This window comes from Chelonoidis abingdonii, chromosome 9 (genome assembly GCF_003597395.2).
Source record: "Chelonoidis abingdonii isolate Lonesome George chromosome 9, CheloAbing_2.0, whole genome shotgun sequence".
Classification (NCBI taxonomy): domain Eukaryota; kingdom Metazoa; phylum Chordata; order Testudines; family Testudinidae; genus Chelonoidis; species Chelonoidis abingdonii.
In genome coordinates this window covers 82,770,306-82,784,567 of record NC_133777.1, presented here as the reverse complement: position 1 = coordinate 82,784,567, position 14,262 = coordinate 82,770,306, and the positions used below count along the sequence as shown (strand labels likewise).

Below are 14,262 nucleotides of genomic sequence, written 5' to 3'. Positions count from 1 at the left end.
CGTGGCAAAAAAGGCATTTCTGCAGATTTGTGTCATCTCTAAAAATAGCTGTTTTTAAATCTTGCACTTCAATAGAAATGGATCATTCTATGCCAAAACTTAGTTGCTTAAGATTTCTGAGAAGTCAGGACTGATAAGCAATTCAGTATGTGAAGAAAGACGGTGGATGTTCACAGCCCACAAAATTGAGGAACAGCATTGAAAATTAATACCTGAGAATCACTTTTACTTACTTAGTTATCCAATTGCATGGGTCTCTCCATCCTAATGTGTGAATGCCGAGCCATTTTTCCATCTTTATGCTGGCCATAATCTTAACTATTGATTTTCATGCTTACACTAGACCTATCATTTAAATAATATATTTGAGAGGTGCATCACATGAGCATTGACCTTGCAGTGTGAAGTTTGATGGGCTGGCAGTGGCCATTTCAGCACTGAGGGGGAAGACTTTAGTCAGTATTTGGACAGCACTGAATGGAGGACTGTGTAGTTTAGTCTTTGGATGCCACAAACAGTAAAGGACAGCCCAATCCCTAAAGAGCTTACAATTCTGCATCTTAGATTGGATTTCTGATTGAAAACAACCCTTTCTAAAGCAGGTTTACTCCAATATTTGCCAGTGACTCTTGCCTCTCCCCGAGCACCTAAACACACCAAGCTGTGGAAGCCAAAGACAATAGCTAGCTATCAGTGTTGGCTGCTGTGGTTCAATACCAGATGTTTAATTGTAAAGGTTGAAGCAGAAATGGTTCTAACAACTGTAGTGGCTGATGCACATTGGGAAAGCTGTGATTCCAGCAGCCCCTTCTTGCAGATGGTTTTGCGCTGAGACACGGAAGCAAGTTGCTGCTATTTCATGGCAGTTCTGAATAGGGTCACTCCTAGCTCCGATATCCTGGCCCCATTCCAGCTCGGGAGCTTACATTCTGCTTGTACAAATGGCCTGTGAAATGTTAGTTGGAAATAGTACTCTTCCTGCTTCCCACCCGGGACAGTGGTGGGGTTTTTCTGCATGCTGTTGAACATTTCCCTGTTAATAGTGGGCAGAGCAATCGTGTGTAGATAATTTCATTTGCTAAGGCCCTTGGCTTCGAGATGAAAGTCATTCTAACACAGGAGGACTCATTATTATTCATAAGAACTGTTTGAAAGAAAGGGGGATGGATATCATTGTAGCAACTGTAAATGGGTAACTTTTTTTTTTAAATAGCGTTTTAGTTGAGGGTAGCAGAGACCCAACCCTCACCATCTAATATCACAAGACACCAGTTAGTGCGTATCGAGCTGGTAAAAAGAGTACCAGCAACCTTTAGTACAATAATGTTTGTCATTAACAAGCCACAACTGTACCCTTTTTGCTAGTGAACTTTAAGATTGTTTTCCTCTCTCCCCTGCTCCCAATAAGTCCCTGTTGTTTTTCTAATAGTATTTTGACTACTGTTGTATTTAGTTTGGCATTTATTGCTTTCCCCTAAGAAGTGTTTTGTCTAAACATTTTGTTACAGGAAAAGTAACAGCAGTTTTACTGATTCTTTGTTTTTATTCCTTATATTGCCAGGCCACTAAAAACTGGTAATGAATTTTTGGCAACACGTACAATTTGTTATGATTTTTATTTTCCATTATACTTAGCCATACTGGAGTATATAAATAACAGAGAGGTAGTGCCCTTCAACCACACTAGCTTACTAAACTGAGCAGTGTCAGTTGATAGAAAACCCCTAAACGATGCACCCAGGAGTCAAACAATTGCATATCCAACTATTCTGCAGCCACTACTTTTACCATAACTTTTTAAGAAGGAAGTACATTTCTGACCTAAGAACATAAGGACCATTGGCCTGACCAAATATGACCAATCTAACCCAGGATCCTGTCTCCTAATAGTAGCCAGTGCCAGATGCTTCAGAGGGAATGAACTGAGCAGGGTAATTTATTGAGTGATCCATTGCCTGTTGTCCAGTCCCAGCTTCTGACAGTCTGTCACAGACAGAGCATAGGATTGCATCCCTGACCCTCTTGGCTAATAGCCATTGGTGGACTTAACCTCCAGGGACTTATCTAATTCTTTTTTTGAACCCAGTTATACTTTTGGCCTTCACAATGGCCTGAGTTCTCAGGTTGACTGTGTGTTGCGTGAAGAAGTACTTCCGTATATTTGTTTTAAACCTTCTGCATAGTAATTTCAATAGGTGACCCCTGGTTCTTACATTATGTGAAGAGGTAAACACCACTTTTTCTCCAGGCCATTCATGACTTTATGCCCCTGTGCTATATCCCTCTAAGCTGACCAGTCCCAGTCATCTTAATCTCTCCTTATATAGAAACTGTTCCACCCCCATCACTTTTGTTGCCCTTCTCTGTACTTCCAATTCTAACATTTTTTTGAGATAAGGTGACCAGAACTGCACTTCATATTCAACATTTCATTCTTTATTCCTAATGAATGCCCTCTGGCTTGTATGGAGAGCATCAGGAGCTGAATGGAACATCTAAGTTGATACTGGCTAAGTTCACCAGCTGGATATTTCTGGCATAACAATCTGTGCCAACGGCAAGGTTAGTGTTGGCACATAGGTAGTCATAATTAAAGCTTTCATGCTAGAACCTTAGAGGGGAGATGCACAAAGACAAAGTTAGGTGCCCAACTCCCATTGACTTTCAGTGGTACTTGGTCACAAAATTCTCCTCTGTACCTTTGAAAGTCTCACTACTAGATATTTGGGGAAGGTTACACTCGGTGTATTTGCTTTAGCAGCAGAGAATCCTGTGGCACCTTATAGACTAACAGACGTTTTAGAGCATGAGCTTTCGTGGGTGAATACCCACTTCGTCAGATACATGCATCTGACGAAGTGGGTATTTACAGATCCAGCCTAACACGGCTACCCCTCTGATACTTGTATTTGCTTTGTTCTCCCTGTAGACTCAAAAAGCCAACAGTGAATCACCTTAGACTTGTGACAGCTCATCTAATAGAAATTGTTCCTGTGGTTGGTTCCCCTCACTGTTAGACAGGAGGGCTGTATTTCTAATTTGAATTTATCTAGCTCCAGCTTTCAGACACTGGATTTTGTTGTGTGTTTGTCTGCTAGATTTGGGAGCCCTCTACTATCAGAAATCTTCTTTCCAAGTAGGTATTATTAGCCAGGATGGGTAAGGAATGGTGGCCCTAGCCTCTGCTCATCAGAGGATGGAGATGGATGTCAGGAGAGGGATCACTTGATCATTGCCTGTTAGCTTCACTCCCTTTGGGGCACCTGGCATTGGCCACTGTCAGTAGACAGGATACTGGGCTGGATGGACCTTTGGTCTGACCCAGAATGGCTGTTCTTATGTATTTATAGGATGCTGCAAAATACAGGAAGGGAAAAAATAGGGAGGAGTCCTGAGCTCTTCAAGTCTGGGCTTTCCCATGCCTGGAGGTTTTACTGTCCCAGCTCTATGTAATTTCCATAATCACCCTGCAGGCTCGCTTTCAACCATTATGGGTGCATTTTTCTCTGAAACTTGATTTTGTCCAGTCTGATCAAATGCTCAAAAATGCAAACTTCCATTTTAAATAGTATATGGGGGGACAATGAAGAGGTTTTAAGAAAAGTGAGGGAAATCTGAATTGTTTGAGAGATGGAGATTTGGGGCGGGGGGTGGGGGAGGGGAGTGGAAAGTTTGTTTCTTAAACATTTGGCATCCCAAGAAGGGTTTGGCTTAGAAATTTCAAAGGTAGGTTAGCAGGTTTTATATTTTGCAAGTTATTTATTGCCACATTAGGGGCTACGGAGCATAGTTTGTCCTCTGCCAAATCTTTATGTTTCTCTATAGGTCTAATCAACACATGCAGTCTAAATAGTTGGACTAACTCTGGAAACTCTTCCCAAGGGCTGGCGGCCTCTGTTTAGATGTGTATGAGAAGCAGCACAGCTACTAGACAATCTTAAATGCTGTGTAGCTTGGTGTTTGGGTACAAAACTCTGATACCAGAGCCTGTCTTCAAGTCCCTTGCAAAACCAGTGTTTGGAATTTGGTCCTGCAGCCATGGATAGCTTTAAAGAATATGTGCACTAGCTGCCAGAGGAGGGTCTATGTATCTGAATAATATTTACAGGGTTTACTATGAATACAAGCGCACAGAGGCTGACCACAGGAAAAAATGAAGATAAAGCTTCCAATGACACACAGGGGCAAAGCTGCTGGGATGATGGGCTGGGGTCTGAATGGCTTTTTGCTGGGTAGATAGAGCAGGAGAGAGAGTCAGTCATTGGCAAAGAGACTAACTTAGCCAGACTCAAATCCCCAAACTCAGATTGTGTCTTGAATCTCAGCAGGGTAGGGATTGTCTAATTTCAGCACACTGGGGAGTGGGGCCTTCAGACAGTACCAGAATATAAATATTTAGTATTAATACTGAATTGGACATGAGGAAGGCTCGAGGCTTGAGGAAACTGACAGTAGGACAACCTGCCACCCACCCCAACAGCTGTTCTGCTCCCAAACCTTCTCCCCTAGTTCCCATAGATCACTCTTGTGCTGCCACATCCTTGACATTGTCTTCTGTTTCCAAGCAGAATAGATCCCTTGATGGCTTATATCCTTATAGTTTAGCATCAGATGATGAAACTTTGCAGATTTATGCCAGGAGAGTGCTTGCAATCCTAGCCTTTACTTTGGTGCTTGAAACAAAAAACCCCATGGAACCAATAGTGCCCTGCTGTTATTTCCTACTGACGCTTTTCTCACTGCCATAGTCCACAACACTTGCCTCCTCCATGTGGATGTCTTATACAGGAGGGCCTGCCTGCCCGCCTGCCCAGAGAAAAAGAAGCTTCAGTTCTCTTGTGCGAGAAAACCACTCCTGCCTTTCACAAAGAGGAGGATCTTCAGTGATCTGGGTGTTTTTCCTCCTTATTCCACAGCCCATTCTTCTTGGAATCAGATTTTTTCCTGTGGTGACTCACCACTAAAAATCTCTTTTTCCCCATGTAAAATCCAGGATCTTTTCCCTGCTGTTATAATCTCAGGGTAGGATCCATCAGCCCCTCAACTCTCAAAGTTTCATACAAAACTTAACCGCCCCTGCTGCTTGTTCTGGTATTTTCAGCTGCCTGCTTTGCTGCAAGGAAGATCTACTCAGGCATTTTCCATGTGAGCAGACACCCTCGTGCAAAGGGAGGCCATCCAAACATACGTTAATCCATTTTAACCCCCTTAACTGGTGCTTTGGGCTCAAAACTTACCTTTGGTCATGACTAAGTGAACGTCAGTTTGGGGGCCTTTTCTGAATCCATGTATTAATTATTATGCTCATCACACACCTTGCCACCATAGATTCTGGGATGCATTAACAGGTGTGTTGTGAGCAAGACACGAGAAGTTATTCTTCTGCGCTGGTTAGGCCTCAACTAGAGTATTATGTCCAGTTCTGGGCACCGCATTTCAAGAAAGATGTTGCTCTTCTCTGGACCCTCTCCAGTTTCTCTACAAGAATGATTAAAGGTCTTGAGAACACGACCTATGAAGGAAGGCTGAAAGAATTGAGTTTGTTTAGTTTGGAAAAGAGAAGACAGAGGGGACATGATAGCAGTTTTCAGGTATCTAAAAGGGTGTCATCAGGAGGAGGGAGAAAACTTGTTCACCTTAGCCTCTAATGATAGAGCAAGAAGCAATGGGCAGCAAGGGGTTAGGTTTGACATTAGAAAATTCCTAATGTCAGGGTTGTTGGACACTGGAATAAATTGCCAGGGAGGTTGTGGAATCTCCACTCTGGAGATATTTAAGAGTAGGTTAGATAAATGTCTATCAGGGATGGTCTAGACAGTATTTGGTCCTGCCATGAGGGCAGGGGACTGGACTTGATGACCTCTCAAGGTCCCTTCCAGTCCTAGAATCTATGGATTTTTGCTAAATGAGTCTGAGAATAGGAGTAAAAAGCTAGTTGCAAATGTTGACTGAATAACACTCAGACCTTGTCCAGCACTATACCTTGCTCTATCCCCACTATTAATCTCACTTCCTTGAACACAAATTTGTTCCCAACCAAAATTATTCTATCAGTGCCTTAGATCTCTAGCAGCTCTGGTTACAGCCATTGTCTTGTTATATAAAAGAAAAAGGCAGATAATCCAGTGTACTTGGTTCTAGGGTTATCAGTGAAGCTTGCTTTGTTTCAAGCATTTACATTCTTAGTATGTAAAATAGAAATGAAAATAAATTACACAGACTCCTATGGGATTCATAAGTCAATGCTGAAATATAGTAGACTGAATGAAGACTTGCTAAAGCAGAATGGACATATTGTACAGACTGCCACCTGCTGGGCAATTTCTGGTTTAAAAAAAACCCCCAGGTGGAAGAACTTTCTAGTCCTGCACGTTGTCATGAAAAACATAAATCCTGCACATATACCATTATGTTATTAGTGAGACTAGCTTGATTACAAAGACCATCTCTGGCTAGTCTCACTAATAACATAATGGTTGCAAAACAAAAGTATTTGTGCTGATGTTGGCAGAAATGCTAATCAACTCATTAATCATCACTGAAACACCAGCCATAATTGGGCTGAATACATGTTGATGCAAGATGCTTTGGAGAAGAGCTCTCTCATCTTACACATGAGAATTAAAAAAAAAAAACCAAAAAACATTTGCATAAGACTAATATTGAGACATAAATAACTGCTAAAAAGATGGAGAATTTCCATTCTGTAGAAAGTTTTATATGTAGTTAAGAAATCAAGAAAAACCAGAAGTTAACCAAGTCTTAAATGACTTGAATAACATTTTTCCCTTCAAAAGCTTGGTATATAGGCCCTAGTCAGTCATGAAGTGAAATAAGTATAAATGTGCCTTCAGTCATTTCCATTGGAAGGGACTCAGTTATTTTTAAAGCACTGCAGGTAGATGTGGCATTGTACTAGAGCGGCTCTAAAACCAAGGAAACCAGGAAAAGATTCAAAGTTATTTCCATTTCAAGAGTTTCAAAATGGATCCATTTCCCTTTCTACTTTTTTAACTGAACTTGTTTTCAAACTCCTGCTTGCTAAAAACCCACTTTTCAGATGAAAACGCCATGTCCAATAAATACAAAACTGATAACCGTTTTTGGGGAAAAAAGATTAAAAACCAGGAATCTTCAATAATTTTTTTAAATTTACCAATATAGTTTCCACGGGGGAGGGGGAGGCTATTTTTCAACAACAGCAAAAAATAAATGAAAGCTGAAGACTAGGAGTAGCTCTACATTTTACCAACAAGCTAGCAAGTCACAGTGTAAATCACAGCAAAGGGTGACACCCGGTTGGGGAAGGAGCTTAACATACACCTGCCTCCATCGATTGATTGAAAGAGCCGAGCCCCTGCGGTGCGTGTGTTCCCCAGAGGAGTGTTTTGCGTTAGGAAAGTTTCTGCACAGCGTGAGGGCCAGCAGGCGGGTGGGAGTGGGGAGCCTGAGGTCAGTGGGAAGGGGCGACTAGACGGAATTGAGGGTTGAAGAGGGATTTAAAACTGCAGGACAGTGACTGCGTAGGCCCCTGGAGCAGGGAGGGCGGCAGAGTTGACATGGCGCATAGGAGACCAGCCCAACGCGTCAGGGAATCAGGAGAAGCGGTGATTTGGAAGCGAGGTCTTATCCAAACCGCCATCATTCTGGAGCAGCCCGAGCGCCGCACATTCTCGCCAGCGCAGTAAGTGGCTTTTCTCCTACCGTTTTAGTCAGGTTTGGACTCCATTTGCCTCAGCACTTCATCCCTTCATCCTCTGCCTTCACCTTCTGCCCAGCAGTACAGGGATGGGCCACCTCCCCACCCACCCCCATTTCTCGCTTTCTGCTCCTGCGAAGAGGGACAGACAAAGGCTTTCCCCTGCCCCCAGTGGCCCAGGCCACAGGCAAAGATTCCCCACTACCACCACATCCACCATGGGGCCTGGGGTTTTTGGCAGACAGACATCCACCACCCCCACTTACCTGCCCCAGACCAGTCGCAGCGGTGAGGGAGGGGGCCATACCCCAAGGACAGGAGAGGCAACCCTGCTAGCCCCCATGTTCCAAACAACCACTTACCAGGCTGGGTTGGAGGGTTAGCACAGGACCATGGGAGCCTGTCGGACAGCCGAGAAATGCAAGTCAGCTGAACGTGGAGGAGCAGGTCCCTTACCTTTCCCAGGGCGCATGGCCGGTACAAGCTGCAAGCGACCTTGCAGGAGAGTGTGGGGCTTTGATAGCAGGGCCATCTTCTTCCCTGGTGGGGGAGGAGGAATGGAGGGGAAGGCCCCCAGGCATGTATTAATGGTGTGGTGGCTTTGGTCTTTCTGCTCCACAATAGCCTCTCCCACAAGCTTCAAAATCCAACCTGAACGCAGCTCTGCGCTGGAGAGGAAAAGCTGAAGCAACTCCCACCTCTCAGCCCCCAGAAGCATAGAGACGTGTTAAATGTCCCAAATTAAACAGCATCCCTCCAGGGCCTGCAGCAACACCAAGCCAGGGGGCAAGCCTAGGCAAAGGGTAATAAAATGCAATTGGCCTGGCCCTAAAGGTCAAGAGTGGACAAGTTCTGCAGCCAGTGTGTTAGTTTCCATCTCTGCTAGCAGTAACCTCAGCACCACTAGCCTGGCTAACATGGGTTGGTTCTGGCCCTAGGTAAACCAGCAACTAGCAGCTCAGACCAGACTCACCCCTCAGACTCATTACACATTCAGCTGTCCTGAATACTTGCCTCAGTCTTTGTGGTTTGAGTCCCTCCTGGGGGCTGCATAATCTGGAGCACCTTGGAATGCTATTGGCTCCTTGGAGTCATTTATTCTGACTGCTTAAATAAGCACGTGGTTAAGGAGAGGATGCACCAATGGAGTTAATTAAAAAAACAAGAAGGATGCAGGTGGACTCAGAGGGGCTTTGAAAGCTATGTAGCATTAGGCAACCATTTCATGAAGGAAGGAAGTGCTGTGGAGTATGCAATCAGTTGGTAGACCCAGCTGCCAAATGGTAAGTCAGTTTGCTCAGGAAAGAGTCAGGTTCTCTCTCAATGCCTTACAAGGCCCTAATTTGGCAAGTAGACTCAAACTGGTCTATTAGCTGGACACGGTTTTTCAGGCAGTTTATCATCTGCTCATCCAGTTAACCGGGATAATCAGCTACTTAGACACATCACTTGTATAAAGTTAGCAACAGGTGTAAGATATTAACTCTCTCCTCCGTGGCTCTCCAGAGGGCAGGTTCATTGGATTGAAATATAATTCTGATAGTCATTGAATCCCTTCCTTGTGGTGTACAATAGGGGGAATTAGGTGCTTAACTGCCTTGTGTGCTGTTGAAAATCCTCCAGCTTCATCTTTTCAGTGGGGTTCCAGAGGCTGTACAGTTCTGGGGAGAAAGTCTTAAGTTCTTATTAAACTTCTCTGGTTAGGCTGCATGAGTTAGCAAACCCTCAGCTCCCTGCAGCTGCATGCCCAGGGGTATTTCCTGAAAGCTTATTCCATGCCTGTCTCCTGCAGCATGATATTCAATAGCATACCTGGATTTTGCTCCTCTAAACCTGACTCATTCTAAATTTTGAAAGAACTAGTTGCTTGCGCCAGACATCTTGTTGCTACAAATGAAAACTCAAAGGAGACTTTGCCACTCGCAAGGTTTGGTATCTTGAAAACATTTTATTTCATCACTTTTGTGGTAACATAAATAATAGCGAATGACAGCACTTTTAATGTAAGGGGAGGGAAAGCATTAGGTGCAGAGCACAATGTAAAGTAACAGGGGAAAAAACTTGTTGCACTGATACCGCTATGGATAGTCCTACTTGATTTAAGTGAAAATATATATATAGATAAACTAGCAGTATTTTGGTGTCTTTCCCTGTATTATAGGCCTAATTCACAAAAATGTCATTGTGTATCTATATTGTGTATACGTAATTTGTTGTGCAGCTTAAACCCTCTGCAGTTCTATCAGTGGGAACAGATATGCAGAAGAACAGACACACAGATGACATACCCAGAGTTCCTAGACATCAAACATCTCTGAATCAGGGTTCCACAGGAGAGGTTACCAGTAACTTGGCAACATTTACTATTGAACAAGAGGGTGTTCTAAGACAGTTGTGGGAAGAGAGCAATGGCAGATTCCTTTGCTGCTTGCCATTTGCGTACCATATGGCAGTGTTATCACCACTATGTTTCCAGGAGGAGGTAGGACTCTTAAGGTCCCTATTAGCAGATCAGGGAAGATAGACCCACTACATTTAAGAAATGTAGGATCGTTTTAAAAAAAACAAACCGTATATACAACCAGCTCCCATCCCGCTCAGGAGAGTGACTGGTTTCCATACAGATAAACTTAAGAAAGTGACAAATTAAGGAGTGCAGCAATTGACCAAGGAACTTGAACATCTGACCATCAGGCCAATTTCTAAGACACTGACTTCAAATTTTGCCACCTTTCCCCAGAAAAGGAAACTTTTGCACCAAGTGCCAGGGCAAAGGGCAGGTTTTCCTGAACCTCCTTTAAATAAAGGCCAGGGCAAGAAGATTTGGAGAGAACATTTGTGAATTAAGCCCTATATTTTAGGTTATAGTTAAGTGAATTAAAATTCCAGTTTTGTAGGCTGTGTGCATTCTTTGTCAGACTTTGCATAGGAAAAAGTTAATAGCAATAAACCATATTGCTTTCTTAAGGGCACCCTGTATTCTCTTTTCATTCTCTCTCTATTTCAAGTTAAATTTAAGTTGTGCCCTATTGGTTAGTTCCGTAGTCTTTAGATATAGAGAATAAACTGCTCTTCTACTTACTCCACGAAAAATGCTGGGATATAAATACATACCCAGCTTCCTTTCATGCAGTTATTTTCAGTTATAGTGTACAGGTCTTTCTTTTTAGCGCTAGATAAGACTACAAGGACATACTTCCAGTTAGCATGGCAGGTCATTTGACTTCTGGCTCATATTCTGTGTAAGTGGATACAGTAAAATAAAAGAGCAAATATAAACAAAACGTTTATTTATAAAATGTCCTTTGAGGTTAATTTAATTATTCTTCGGGCTGTTACGTAAGTTTTTCAACTCCAGCTGTAGTTGTCGAATTCTTATGTCTTTCTGCGAAAGCTCATCTTTCAACCGTCGGATCTCGTCTTGTTGTCGAAAGAACATTCTGAGGAGCTTAAGAGAAAGAAAAAAAAAGTTGTACAACATTGTGTTAACATTTATAATATCTGCTTTCCCCAATGGCTTCATGCCTTTCCTGCCAACTGTCAGAAAACCTGCCTTTGATTCATGTCATTACACTGTTCCTTTTGAAACATCACTTTACCTGCAATACTCCATTGATTTGCCCTGTCCATTTTCATGGTAACTCAGTTAATTCACATCGTATGGCTCATGAGCTCAGTTTGTGAGAAGAAATTCAATATTGGATTCAGTGTAAATGTTTCCTCGCAGTCTTTAAGTGTAGCACAGAGAGCAATCGTTTACTAAAAACTGTTAGGAAATTAATCCAGTTCATTTTGTATGCCCTCCGCTTAAACCTCAGCAAAGTCCTGTGGGTTGAAGTCTGATCCAGGGAAACACACATGTGGATTTTCACGGCTTGGGAACAAAAAGTAGAGATGCACAAATTGGTGTGTTTATATGCCCCAATCTTGGATGTGTGCAGTTGCTCTCTGTCAGAGACAGTCATGACCTCATCTATGGTCATGTGCCCTATATTGATAACGGATGGAGATTTTTATTTAGTTAAGTTGCTAGGAGTCTGGTTTCAGAGAAGGAGGGTCAGAGTTCAGTCCCCACTGTCTGTGTGAAGTTCCAGGTGGCTATGATGTGTATCTTAATAACAACCCTACAGTTCCTAGATTGTTACAAAACTGCTTATAAGTTACACCATCAACATGGAAAATACAGTGAAAGCCACTAATGCCAGAAACTAGGATGGCACATGGAAGCCAAGTGTGCAGAAGGGACACCGGAACAGTTCAATGCATTCTGTGGTCAAGGGAGGCTAGGAATGGCAACAATTATGACAATGGGGGTAAATGCAGTCTCTGCTATTTTCTATTGAAATTAATGGGAATATGTAGATTGTAAATTCTCTGGAGCAGGACCATCTTCTTGTTCAGTGCTTGTCCTTGTCCTCAAGCGGGTCAGTTAGGTGTTACTGCAATACAGAATGACATCTGCGGCATAAAATCAGGCCTCTGTGGTATTCAGTAGGATCAGAAAATTCAGCAGACCTTACCAGCTGTTTTCTTACTATGTCCCAGAAAGGTTTTGCATGGCATAAGCTTGAAGCACGTGGCTGAGATCTAAGAGGCTGACCATTCAAAGCCATAAATCAACACGCATTGCTTACCTCATTCTCTGTCCTGGGGGGCACGTTTTCTAACAAATCTATTCCATTGACAACAACACTTTTTTTCTCTCTTATTGGTGCCTTAAAGACAACTTTGGATGCCTTCTTATAGCCCTCCTTCAGAGACATCAGTACGGGATCTACGTGAGACGGTAAAATAAAGGATGGTGTTAGCACTTGCTCTGTTACACTGCCTGTGTATATATCCCTCCTCTATTGTCCTACCTTAAAATTCACTACCTGTCAGTTGTTACAACAATGTGTTTTCATGGTGACTGGACTGGACAGGCTCTGGACTGACAGTCGGGAGACCTGGTTCTAATCCAGCTCTTCTACTGACCAGCTGTGCAACCTTGGCAAGTCACTGCCCCCAGCCCCGTATCTCTTTACCTTCCCATCCTTTGTCTTGTCTAAATAGACTCTCAACTTTTTGGAACATGAACTGTCTCACTATGGCCTTGTCCAGACTAGAAAAAAAGCTATGGTTGGTTGGTTGTTTTTTTTAATCGGGTTAGCGAAAAAGATTTCAAGTATCAGAGGGTTAGCTGTGTTCGTCTGGATCTGTAAAAGCAGCAAAGAGTCCTGTGGCACCTTATAGACTAACAGACGTATTGGAACATGAGCTTTTGTGGGTGAATACCAACATGTGTCTGGCAAAGTGGGTATTCACCCAGAGAAGCTCATGCTCCAATATGTCTGTTAGTCTATAAGGGGCCACAGGACTCTTTGCTAAAAAGATTTCAAAGACCACTTGGTAAAGCAGTGCTAAAGAGACCAGCACCTGGGGCAGACACAGCCTAAGTGGTATTAACTAGCTTGAATCTCTCTCTTGCTCTCTCTCTCTTGCTCACACACTTTTCCCATACTCACACAAGGCCTATATTTTCAGTTGGAGCAACTAGGCACTACTTTAACACAAATACACTTACTTATAGATGGAGCTCAAAAGCATTCAACGACCTCCTTATCCTCCCCCCTACACACACACAGCTTACTAGCCACACACACAGCTTACTAGCTCTAAAATGGTTCCTGTGGGTTTATGTACACTAAGTACCTAGCCACCCACCATCCCATCAGCTGGTGGCCAATGTAAAGTATGGAAAGCGTCCAAGGATGAGTATGGATTTAGACACATTTCACAGTGAGGCTCGGAGATCAATTCTGTTTATATTTCCAATAGAAGTGCAGTAGATACTCATGCAGGGTTCATTCTTTTACCTCTGTTCATTCCACTCAGCCATTCGTCTGGTGTCAGGGCTGGTTCTATACCTGGAGTCATCGGGTAAATATCCTCTTGGTATGTTTCAGACTGGAAGTGAGGAAGAATAAAGAGCAGCTGTCTTCAAAACATTTGTTCCCAATTGTAACTATGCGCTGCAAAGTGCCATAAGCAACAGTTTTCTTACAGCCCCGGCCAACAGTAATGTAGCCATTCAATAGCATCTCAGGAAAAATACTTAACTGCCTTTTCACCATTAACTTTAAATAGAGAATAAAGAGTCTGAGCCCCTGCCTATTAAATTCATGTTCTGAAAGAAAATTATACTCCAGCAGTACTAAGCATTTGAGCTGTAGAGAGACTAATAAATACACTTCTACCCTGATATAACGCTGTCCTCGGGAGCCAAAAAATCTTACCGTGTTACAGGTGAAACCGCGTTATATCGAACTTGCTTTGATCCACCAGAGTGCGCAGCCCTGGCAGAGCGCTGCTTTACCACGTTATATTTGAATTCATGTTATATCGGGTCACGTTATATTGGGGTAGAGGTGTATTATCCAGCTGAACTGGGAGGCTTTGGAAGGGCATCGTCTCTGGCCTGTTGGAGAGGGTGCTCCCTGCCGCTGCACAGACCATTCAGGGAATGCTAAGTGCACAAAGCATATGGTTACATATTGTAGTTCCCATTTCAAAGCACGAGCCAG

The 14,262-nt window shown here is 43.1% G+C and overlaps 1 protein-coding gene across 2 annotated transcripts in view; it reads right to left on the bottom strand.

Annotated features, from left to right (window-relative positions):
• Positions 1–10,313: 10,313 nt before the first annotated feature.
• CORO2B (coronin 2B) overlaps positions 10,314–14,262 on the bottom strand; it is a 125,701-nt gene continuing 121,752 nt past the window's right edge. For both annotated transcript variants that reach the window (XM_032764345.2, XM_075069744.1), the window contains 3 exons: positions 13,555–13,645; positions 12,334–12,473; positions 10,314–11,147 (listed from right to left, as the gene is read on the bottom strand). In XM_032764345.2, the coding sequence (XP_032620236.1) occupies positions 11,016–11,147; positions 12,334–12,473; positions 13,555–13,645 (363 nt within the window). In that variant the 3' untranslated portion in view covers positions 10,314–11,015. The remainder of the gene's footprint in view (positions 11,148–12,333; positions 12,474–13,554; positions 13,646–14,262) is intronic.